Below are 12,172 nucleotides of genomic sequence, written 5' to 3' on the forward strand. Positions count from 1 at the left end.
CTTATTTTTCTTCTCAAAAACCACTTTTTCTGCTTCTCTATTAATCCTATCACTCTATATCAGGGGTGTCCAATGTGGCCCAGAGGAGCAAAAAGGTTGCCTTTTGCTCCTCTGGGCCACATTGGAAGAAGTCATGGAGTTTTGGGCCACAAATATATATAATATATTTGTAAATCCTATGTAATTTAGAAACGTTAATCCTTAAATATAAAAGTATATTTAAGGATTAATGTATCTAAATTACATAGGATTCACAAATATATTATCACAAAAATACAAAACATCAGAAATATAAAACTCTTAAAATTACATCTATTACCATTGATCATTAAATAACAATTTTACCATCAATTTTTTTCCATATTATATGTTTTGTCCTGAAATATAACTTCTTTTATTCTCTTAATGTTACTTTCTGACAATCAACTTTTATCTTTAAACTAGCCTCTTCCCAAATCTTATTTACTATCAGAGTTAACAACTTATTTCACAACTTATTCTAAAATATAAGAACACATCTTGCTTTCCAAATCAACCTATTGGCCAGAGCAAGCATCCAATTAATCATGTATCTGTTCTGATTTCTTACTGGTAAGTTAATATGGTATTTAATGTTTTCCCATGTTATTAATGTCCTAAAAATTTTATTTATCCAGGCCCAAGTTTTTCATGCAATTCTACATTCATAGAATACATGAAAAATAGTTTCATCAAGGACCCACCAGGAACATTATGCATCGTGTCAATGTTGGTAAGTATAAAAGATAAATTTTTAATTTTATACTTATTTTATTTTATTAACATTATTTTACTTTAAATTTTTTATTTTAATTTAACATTATTATTCAAAATCCTCCAGGTGAATTCTTTCCACTCAGCTGGAAGTGCTTCAACATTTACCCATATTTCATTCCAATTTAAAGTTTTATTTATCATATTGCTACTAATATGTTGTTTATGCAAATTTTTATATAGAAGATACAGTCTAATTTTTACATTATTTTCTCCAATTTGATCATTAATTAATTAATTCAATTACAATTTCTCTCCACCGTTTATATTTTTTAGTATTATCTATCAAAAAATGGCTTACTTCCTTCCAGCTGAGTGATCTTTCTAACCATAGGCCAAAGAATGTATTGTGTTATATGAAATAAAGTGTTATGTTCTTGTTTTTTAATTGCATTTATCATATTGGCACTCAAGGCTCTTCAGATCTCTCACCCTCCATCCTCCCTGTCTAAAATCAATCATCATCTTTCTGCTTAATGATTCAAAAGTGTTTTGAACCATTAAGCAAAAAGCACTTTACCTCTAACCATTAAGCACTTTTTTCCCTCTTGTTATTTCTCTATTAATATTATTATCATTTTTTATCTTTACAAGTTCAACAGATTCACCAACCTCATCCNGAGTTTTACATCAGACAAGGTCTGATGTAAAACTCAGTAGCTCTCTAATAGTGTGGGGAGCATTTGGATTCAATGGAATTTCCAGTCTAGAATTTCTTTCTGGATGTCAGACTTCAGAACATTATCAAGATACCTTAAAACAACATCTCCTTCCTATAGCAAAAATGATGAAATATCCCATTTGGACCACCTAACATGACAATGCTCCCATTCATTGTTCAAATTCAACCAAAAATAGCTTCAGAATCAAAAGTGAATGTCATGAAATGGCCTGCAAGTAGTTCAGACCTTCAACCAATAGAAAATTTATGGAGGATTGTAGCAAGACAGGTGTATGCAGGTGGTTGTCAGTTTTCAAATGTTATGGAACTTAAATATGCAAGAAGATTCATGATATAACTTGAAAGCACAATAGTTACAAACTTTTGTGAGTTCAATGTAAAATCATGTGTTTGATGTTCCTAAAAATTATGGAGCACAATTAGCCATTAAATAATTTTTTTCCACAATTTTAAAAATTTACTTAAACATTTTGGATGACAGAGTTTAGCAAAATTTCTATTATTGTAAGCATCTTCATAACTATTAAATTGTTAAATTTTTCTTTTTAATGATATTTAATGTGATTTATTGTGATCTCATTTCACTTATTACATCAATTAAAAGTTCAATATTTTAAAAGTTCATGAAAAATCATTTTACCTTAAAAACTTTTGGGATACACCTTACTAGCAATTGTTTTTATTTTTACACATGGATTTTTTTTTATAATTTATCTATTTCTGGGTTATGTTTGTCATCAACTCTAATCCCCTAAGTCCATTTTACTGCTAATTAATTCACTTGTCTTAGATACTTTTAAGTTAATAATAAGCCAAACAATCACCATAATGAATCTAGATACTTNCTAACGGCCACTTTCAACCATCTGTCGATGACCGTTACGACTAAAAAGTCTTACTTTCGGGGGAAGGTCTTATATTTCGCAATTCAGCAAAACCTGTGCTAGGTCTTATTTTCTGAGAATGTCTTATTTTCAGGGAAACACGGTATGTACATACCGTGTTTCCCTGAATTCAGCAAAAATTTTGCTATTTAATTTTCAAAAAAAGCTTTACTTTTCACCAAAAATAAAGCTAAAATGTGTCAGAAAATATAGGATTTTAAATAAATTCTTTTTTGCAAATTCAATCTCAGGAGACAGTTATATTGTCCTGTTGATCTTTCTCTCTATCCAATTGGCATATTTCTCCAATTCTCAAATTGTTAATGATACATTAATATAGATATGATAATTTGTAAAATGTAATAATTAATAATACACACATAAGATCTGTCCCAAGAGCTTAAATAAAATAATTTTTCATTAAAATCTTTTAAAATACTAAACTTTCAATTGCATTGTGACCTCATTTGTCTTATTAAATCATCATACTAAATGTCATTAAAATAATAAATTTAAAGGTTTAATAGTTATTAAATTGCTTAGAATAATAGAAATTTTGTTAGATTTTGCTGTTTCAAAAGTTTAGGTAATAATAATATTTTATTTGTTTCTGAGCAAATTAATACAAAAATTCATGATGAATGACATCAGTTACGACTGATAACAATAAAACCTCAAAATTTCGTTTTTATAATCGTTTTTATTTTTGGAATTGACAAAGAAATAATGAAACAATCAAGATGTCCAAAGAAAATCAATTTTCTCCAGAAGTGACTGAAATTTGAAGATTGAAAGCAAGTGGACATTCAATTACTGAAATTTCAAGCAAAATAGGTCATTCAGCTTCAGGAATATATAAAGTTTTGGCAAGAAAAGAAAATTTTAAACCAGCAACACATTCAGGTCAACCTAAAGTAACATCACTCACAGATGGAAGATGTATTATTAGACTGGTATCTAGACAAAATTTATCAGTTAGACAAGTTTTAAGAAAGTCTAACTTAAATATTTATAAAAATACTGCACAATAATAAGTAAAAATACTAATATTAAATTAACAAGGATGTGTAAAAAAAACCACATCTCAAACCTGAACATCTTAAAGCAAGATTGGAATAGGCCAAAAGCTATATGCAGTAGAAAGAAGAAAAACTACACTCTTCAGTGATGAAAAAAAGTGGAACTTAGATGGTCCTGATGGCTGAAATTACTACTTGCATGATTGAGAAAAGAAGACTGAGTGTTTTACAGTAGACAACAAGGTGGTGGCTCTCTAATGGTGTGGGGAGCATTTGGATTCAATGGAATTTCCAGTCTTGCATTTCTTTTTGGATGTCAGACTTCAGAACATTATCAAGACACCTTAGAACAACATCTCCTTCCTATAGCAGAAATAATAGATGGTCCAAATTGGACATTTCAACAAGACAACACTCCCATTCATTGTTCAAATTCAACAAAAAAAAAAAAAAAAAAAAAAAAAAAAAAAAAAAAAAAAAAAAAAAAAAAAAAAAAAAAAAAAAAAAAAAAAAAAAAAAAAAAAAAAAAAAAAAAAAAAAAAAAAAAAAAAAAAAAAAAAAAAAAAAAAAAAAAAAAAAAAAAAAAAAAAAAAAAAAAAAAAAAAAAAAAAAAAAAAAAAAAAAAAAAAAAAAAAAAAAAAAAAAAAAAAAAAAAAAAAAAAAAAAAAAAAAAAAAAAAAAAAAAAAAAAAAAAAAAAAAAAAAAAAAAAAAAAAAAAAAAAAAAAAAAAAAAAAAAAAAAAAAAAAAAAAAAAAAAAAAAAAAAAAAAAAAAAAAAAAAAAAAAAAAAAAAAAAAAAAAAAAAAAAAAAAAAAAAAAAAAAAAAAAAAAAAAAAAAAAAAAAAAAAAAAAAAAAAAAAAAAAAAAAAAAAAAAAAAAAAAAAAAAAAAAAAAAAAAAAAAAAAAAAAAAAAAAAAAAAAAAAAAAAAAAAAAAAAAAAAAAAAAAAAAAAAAAAAAAAAAAAAAAAAAAAAAAAAAAAAAAAAAAAAAAAAAAAAAAAAAAAAAAAAAAAAAAAAAAAAAAAAAAAAAAAAAAAAAAAAAAAAAAAAAAAAAAAAAAAAAAAAAAAAAAAAAAAAAAAAAAAAAAAAAAAAAAAAAAAAAAAAAAAAAAAAAAAAAAAAAAAAAAAAAAAAAAAAAAAAAAAAAAAAAAAAAAAAAAAAAAAAAAAAAAAAAAAAAAAAAAAAAAAAAAAAAAAAAAAAAAAAAAAAAAAAAAAAAAAAAAAAAAAAAAAAAAAAAAAAAAAAAAAAAAAAAAAAAAAAAAAAAAAAAAAAAAAAAAAAAAAAAAAAAAAAAAAAAAAAAAAAAAAAAAAAAAAAAAAAAAAAAAAAAAANCCATCTCATAACTAAAATAATAATTATAATTTTAATAATTTATTAAATAATTTAGAACCATCTGGAAAAAAGAACTGACCTGGAGTGGGGCTAGAGCTTGAACCCAGAACCTCTGCCTGCTGTGTGGTGCACTTACCAGTTGCACTACCCGGACCCCAAGCAAGTCTTTGCTTCCAGATGTAGAGCTCTGCTTCCAGAAGGCTTTCTTTCCAGAGTAAGCCTTTACTTCACCATTCTGGAGTTGTACTTAGGCCATTCCCAGCTGGCACTGTGTTTAACTGCATAAGGTTATATCTGAAATTTAAATACATCTGAAAGCAAAGACTTGTTTGAGGTCTGGGTGGCGTAACTGGCAAGCAGAGGTTGCGGGTTCAAGCACCGTCCCACTCTGAGTCAGTTCTTCTCTTCCAGATGGTTCTAAATTATTTAATAAATTATTAAAATTATAATTATTAATTTAGTTATGAGATGGTGCCTAACGGCTACATCTAGTAGCAAATTACTTAGTATTAATCATTAAATTAGCAGAGTCATAGCCCAATTATTTAGGCAATCATTTGATTATAGAACTCTATGTAACTTATAATACACTTGAAAATGTTAAAATTCATTATCACATTATTTTATTGTATTACATTATATTGGTTTCCATTCTTATATCTAACTAAACAAACATCACCACTAAACCTAATATACAATAAAGCTAGACACCAAACCCAAATTCTATCAGGCCAGACATGGCTATATTACTAATTTATTTAGTAATATAACCATGTCTAGCACTGGTTCAGCACTGGTTGGTGTCCATTCTCATATCATTAATTTTATTGTTCTATTGAATTTATTTAGCATTTCAAGAGTGAATAATCATATTTATTTTTATCAGTGTAATGGCATGTGTCATCTCAAAAAGTTAAAATGTAATAATTTTTTTTCAATTCATTATTATTAAATCAAAATTTTAGATAAATGAAAATACAAATTCATTTGTCTCTCCAAACAAACAAAATGAAAGAAATAATTTAAGTTTCAAATAATTCTTCTAATCAATTATATATTTTAACAATAAACAAACTTTCAAGCCTTTATAGTATATTGTATTAAAATACAAATGTGTTATATATCAGCATTATAAAAAAATAATCTTACCTCTGCCTTATTTGCAACTAGTGTTTTGTCTAATGGAGAATTTTCTGAAGCTCTACTATTAGTACTACTGCTACAAAGAGTATCACTAAAACTTCCAGAAAATCTCTGATAATTTTCCAAACTAAATAAAATAATAATTATAAAATTTTATTTAAGATATTATTATGAATATAATAGGTAGGATAAGCCTTAAGTAGCTTTACAACTTTCAATAGAAACAAACTTATTGAAATGGAATACTACTTACTTTATTTTATAATAATAAAACTAGACATATGAAACTTTTATGTTGAATATTTATAGTTTGATTTCAATGACACTTTCTCTAATTTTATGCAAATATGATAGATTAATATACAATTTTTTCACTTGAGTACATTAATTATTTCTAAAATGGCATATTCCTTATGTTCAGTAACAATACAGGAAAGATTATTTTATACTTTTACAAAATCAGGATTAAGCTCAAAGAGGTTAAATCTGAAGAGTAAGACTCTTCAGACTTAACCTCTATAATACTATAAAATTGTACTGCTATGATCTGTTTCAACAATCTTCCTATTACATTGACAATTAGACAATTATGAAGGTTATTGCATATTCTATATCAAATTTTCATTGAACTTCTATAGAAAGTTAGTGTACATTTTGCTTTCATGAAAAATGAGTTCACTTGGTACCATTACAACTTGCCATTTAAGTTTTATAATGTGGTTATACAATGCCATTAGCAAGGCAATCCAACACACAGACAATCACCATACATATTATAAGGGTCCAACACACAGACAATCACATCTTTATGGACAGTAAAGTGACCCTTAATATTCTAAACTATCAAAAGAACCCATCTGTTCTAGCTGCTGAATGATAAAGACTGTTCAAAACCTGGGAAAAACTGTAACCACAGATTAGTTGGATCCCAGCTCACAAGGGCCACAAAGGTAATGAATTGGCCGAAAAGTTGGCCAAGTCAGCCTGCACATTATCTTCAAAACTCAGATACAAGAAGCTATCTGAAATTTCCTCGAAACATCAACTACAACACAGCCAATGATATGTGGCAGAAGGAATGGGACTGTCCTGATACAGGAAAGTTATGTCACAATTTCATATCTTAAAAAAGTCAAATACTTCAGCCCAGATGCAGAGGTGACCCAGTGCCTTACAGGACATGGGAACTTCTTATCATACCTGTACTATTTTGGTAAGCAGATAGATAGCATCTGTAATTGTGATAGACAGAGTAAAGACGATGCACTACATTTTCTTTTCAGCTGCAACAAATACAACCACCAATGTACAGAACTCTTCAAAGAATGTCTTCAAACAGAACTCAACTGGCCCCCCCAATCCTGCTGACATTCTCAATAACAAAAGAAAAATGAAGAATTTCATACACAACACAAAAAAAAAATTCATGCCGAAATTCAACCAGCCAACAAAATGGGTGACACAGCAACAACAATTCACATCTAGACCAACAATGGATTGGCTGATATCAATTAAGGTAAGCTGGCTACTTGCCCAATTTGCAATTTGACTGTACTTATGCAAATTAGACCCACTGGGCTTATATTAACTATGTTCTTCAATAATTAGTTACAAGCATGGATTCGAGAATATTGTTTCTAATAATAATTTTTTGTAATGTTTTATCTCTTATGCCAATTCCATCTACAGCATTAACCATGTAAATATGCAACTTAGCCATATCAATAATTAATATTCATGTTTTGTTCTATATCTAACTTTATATAATACTGCTCCACTCCTATAACGAATGTTGATATTCGTATAAATTATTTATATAAAGCGGTCACAAATTATGTACTTTGTAAATGTTAAACCATTATGTCCAATACCCCTTTGCTGTACACAATCGTCTATAACCGCAATCTTGTCACTCCTATAACGAATGTCTGAATTTTCTAAATTTTTATATAAAATAGTCACAAAACATGTGCCTTTGTAAATGTTAAATCAATATGTCGGTACCTCCTTTGCTGTATGCACCCGCCTACATGCACAAACTTGTCATGTTTGTATTGTATACTGTATCACTGTATCACTGTTTAACAAGATAAAATATGTACATATTTTATCTTGTTAAACAAGTAAAAATACAAGTAATTGTATTTTTACTTGTTTAACAAATGCGATGCAGACACCCAGTGATCCAATACTTCCCTTCAATCTTTCCCTCCCTACTTACTATCACTTCCTCTTCTAACTTCAATTTCATCACTTCTAATTTCTTAGAGATAAAGTCTGTGCACATACAGACAACCTCTCTACTCTTTTAATGTAATGTGATTATACAATGGATGAGAATAGTATCGAGGGTAAAATATTTGATTGCTTTCATTATATAGTAGACAAAGAATATTTTATAGCTATTGAAAGCTTTAAAGCTACTTTAAACTCTACCATTATTATTCTAACATTTTTACCTTAGAGATTTATCATCTCTAAAATTCAATTTCTTTTCTGTTTTTTCTGTAATAAAATTTCAATTTAAATCTGATTCATTCAAAAATAATTTATTTTAATTAAAAGCATTTATTTTAAATTATTACTGTCTACTAGAACTTCTGTATAGTAATAGGACTTATTACACTGGTATGATCACTTGGACACAAAGAAGTAGGAGTCAAAGTCAAATGATTGCCATAATTAATCAAGTTATTTTTTCTGCTACTATTAATAATTACAGTGATCATTTGGCTTTGATTAATAACATCAGACTTAGAGATGTTTACATATATGTAGCAATAGTCAAAATTAAAACAGTGTTTCTTTATTTTTACCTATTTTTCTGTGAAAACAAAGAAACTCTGTTTTAGTTTTGATTACTGCTTCATCTTTGTGTCCAATTGATCACACCAGTATAATAATTATTATTAGTATACAAAAGGCCTAGTAGACAATAATAATTAAAAATAAAATTAAGGACATAGAGGCATAATTAACTAAAAGTATTTACTCACCTTCATCAGCTTGGTTGGATGGAGATAATTTGGAATTTAGAGAATTTAATACATTTCTTCTCTTTAATAAATGAACAGGATGAAAAGCCAAAGAATCCATTTTCTATTACAAATATTTTGTTTTTAACTGAATGTTATTTACTTTATATTTATAAATTGATTACCTTAGTTCTATCACTGTGTGGAATTCTTTTTCCTGATTTCATACACAATCTTCCTTGAGTGATTTCAGAAATGGGACTAAAAAGAAGTGGAGGAACAACAACATTTGGAAAACTCTTTGGTGATAATAACAACTGAAAAGTAATTTATAGAATGAAATAATAATTTGTCCTACAAATTTTTTTTTACATATAAAGCATAAAAGTAATTTGGTAGATGACAATTTATTCATACAAAAAAATATTAATGAACAAACTGGAAAAGAAAAGATGATAATTAGTAAGAATATGATCTAAATACAGAAAAGAAAACAAGTATAGTTAAGACCTAGCAATAGCTTTTCCTTTACTGAAAATTAAATTGAATACTGTGATGTGTTCGTCATCAGTTAACATAATTTCCATTAACCTGTTTACTAATTTTTGCAGGTCTTGAATAGGGTATTTGTACTCTCTGAAGTGTTTCACTAAAATGTTATGCATTTGCTTTTATAGTACAAGAGAGTACAAATATACTATTCAAGACCTGCACAAATTAGTAAGCAGGTTAATGGAAATTAAACTGAATAGTTAATTGTTAATGTAACTGAACATAGTACCAAAATAAATCAAATTACACTCATTGACAAAAAAGTTATGTATCAAAAAAGAGATGATGGAATTGAATGAAACTTCATTAGTGCAAACATAATGATAATGGTAATGAGTAATTATAATATCACAGCAAAATCAGAATTTTCTCTGAAACAATAGTACAGTTTAAAGAAACTTTTAGTATTTTGTATGATCTGCTCTTGCCTGGATACACATGCCAATAAGATTAGCCATACAGGCACTGTATACTGTCCTACAATAGATTTGCTGACAGATGTAACTGCTACTCCAGATCTCTCAATTGTAGATGTACATGTACACAGCTATGTCTGAGACATAGCCATATGCTGCATTCTTCAGTAAGTGGACAATTCTATCAGGTATATCTTTTTTGTCAATGAGTTTGTTTGATGTATTCTTTTCAGTAGAACAACGAAATTAAACTCATATACTAGATGTGCTCTTTCACTCTAATAATTCAATTCTGAAAAAATCACAATCTCAAAAAACTTATTCAATATTAATAATAGTACAATCTGCATCATAAATACTAATAAATGAAAAAATAAATATAAAAAATTAAATAAAAGTAAATAAAACTATTTTATTTGGTTATTAATATTTTTAAGTCAAATTAAAAATTAATTTACTTAAACTATTAATTACATTTTCTCTGATTAATTTATTTAACACAATAACACAAAAATGGTATTCAATGGTCATCATCAGGTTCTAACCTGCAACATTTTAATAGAGATTGTAATTAGAACAGATTTTAAATAAGAACATAGATCAGTGGTGGCAAACCATGGTACCAGTGCCCAAAGTGGCATATCAGAGAAAACATCTGAAACATACAATTTTAATTTTTCACCTGGTCATCCTTTATTTCTCCCAGCTTCTTTACATTTAATCTAATTACATCATATTCATTTTATTTATTTAAGCATAGTTATTCCAAGTCTAGAACTTTGACATGCATAAACGTTTTTAACCCTTTGATGACATCTGACATAAACATCACGTCACGTCAGATGGCATATTTGTCGGTATTTGATTGTGAATTATCAAGTCTGTTATATATCAAGTCTGCTATACATGTTTCTTTCACAATTTCACATTTCTAAACTACAGATTTTTGTGTTATTGTGTTAATTAACATAGATTTCTATATGTTTAGTGTTGATATGTTTATTTTTGAGCTACAGTTTTACATGCTATTTATTTATATTACTTAACAATTCACAAATTTGAATTAATAGATACTTTGAATCTTAATAATTCTAACTTATGAATCCTAAATAAATATTTGATAAAATGTATAAGATATAACTGTTGTGTGTGTGAAAAAAATATCTTACTTGTCCAGGTGATGGCAGTGAAGATAAACTGAGATTCTTTAGTTGTACTCTATCATTTTGTGTATTTTCAGCCATTTCAGGAGACAAAAACACATCGCAGGAAACTGGAGAATGGTTTTCAGAAGTTGGTGAAGGTAACTGTCGAAATTTTGTAGTTTGAAGACGATTTAAGATATTTGATGACACTTCACCTAGCCAGTTCTAGAAAAGATTTTAATTTTAATTACAAAGTAACATTTTATTATTAAAATTATCAAATTATTTTAATATTACATACCATAATACTCATGTTCTTTTGACTGTCTTTAGATATATACCTGAAAATAAAAAGAATTGACTAAGTTTTTCATTAAAATCATATAAATTTATTTGTAATTCAAAAATTGAAATAAGTAAACAAATTTACCTACTGTTAGATGATCTTGAGGCTTTCAGTGGAATATTTCCACTTAACGGTGATGTTAATTTAATATTACTTGTTGATGACTCTATTTTTTTTGTTAATAATTTAATCACTTCATTATCTGGCTCTTCTACAAACAAAAATTTTTCTTTTAATATAAATTTCCTTTATTATAAGGTGAAACAAAAGAAACATAAATCACACATTCTTACGTAATAAATAAGCCAAATCCAAAGCTTGGCAACCATTATATGCTGTGATATCTACATTTGCTCCTGCCTCTATAAGACAATTTACAACAGCTGTTTTTCTGTAATGAAATAAAGAAAAATAAATTCTGCCAATTTTTACCTTTTATCATTATATATTTCTTTAAGTACTTATGAAAAACAGCTTGCATCAGTGCTGTCCAACCATTTACTGTATCCTGTTTATCTAACTCAGCACCATACTTTATTAACAGCTGAACAATATGCAGATATCCAAGCATAGCTGAATACATTAAAGGAGTAGCTCCATCATCTAAATGACAGTTGCAAAGACATGGATCATCCTTAAGTAATTTTTGAAGAGTCGTAACATCATCTGAAATATTAATAACATTTACAAAATTGAAATTATTAAAATTAAAATCTAAATTTAATCAAAAAAAAAAAAAACAAAAAGAAAAGAAAAAAGCATTAAATTTTTTAATTTTGAAATTAAATAATATATATTAACCATTTTTAACAGCATTAAGTACTTCCACAACTTCTTTCACATCTATAAAAAAATTATTATTACATATTAGTAATATACATATTTA

General features: G+C 26.8%; 1 protein-coding gene across 1 annotated transcript; it reads right to left on the reverse strand.

The window, feature by feature from the left end:
• Positions 1-5,825: 5,825 nt before the first annotated feature.
• On the reverse strand, positions 5,826-12,140 carry LOC111617621. The gene is made up of 10 exons (XM_023358893.1): positions 12,088-12,140; positions 11,748-11,952; positions 11,580-11,677; positions 11,371-11,497; positions 11,242-11,281; positions 10,965-11,165; positions 9,013-9,144; positions 8,849-8,951; positions 8,312-8,357; positions 5,826-5,979 (listed from the first exon to the last, which is right to left on the reverse strand). The coding sequence occupies exons 2-10, from the start codon at positions 11,867-11,869 to the stop codon at positions 5,826-5,828; spliced, it is 1,023 nt and encodes a 340-aa protein (XP_023214661.1). The 5' UTR covers positions 11,870-11,952; positions 12,088-12,140.
• Positions 12,141-12,172: the final 32 nt, after the last annotated feature.

Source organism: Centruroides sculpturatus, unplaced genomic scaffold, assembly GCF_000671375.1.
Source record: "Centruroides sculpturatus isolate CEXI.00-Female unplaced genomic scaffold, Cexi_2.0 scaffold3209, whole genome shotgun sequence".
In the NCBI taxonomy this organism is placed as follows: Eukaryota; Metazoa; Arthropoda; class Arachnida; order Scorpiones; family Buthidae; genus Centruroides; species Centruroides sculpturatus.

Coding starts and splice junctions, on each gene's coding strand:
- LOC111617621 (XM_023358893.1), bottom strand. CDS start 11,869: ATGTATTCAGCTATGCTTGGATATCTGCATATTGTTCAGCTGTTAATA. Junction 11,282..11,370: donor TCAAGATCATCTAACAGTAG/GTAAATTTGTTT, acceptor TTTTATTTTCAG/GTATATATCTAAAGACAGTC. Junction 9,145..10,964: donor CACTGCCATCACCTGGACAA/GTAAGATATTTT, acceptor ATTACTTTTCAG/TTGTTATTATCACCAAAGAG.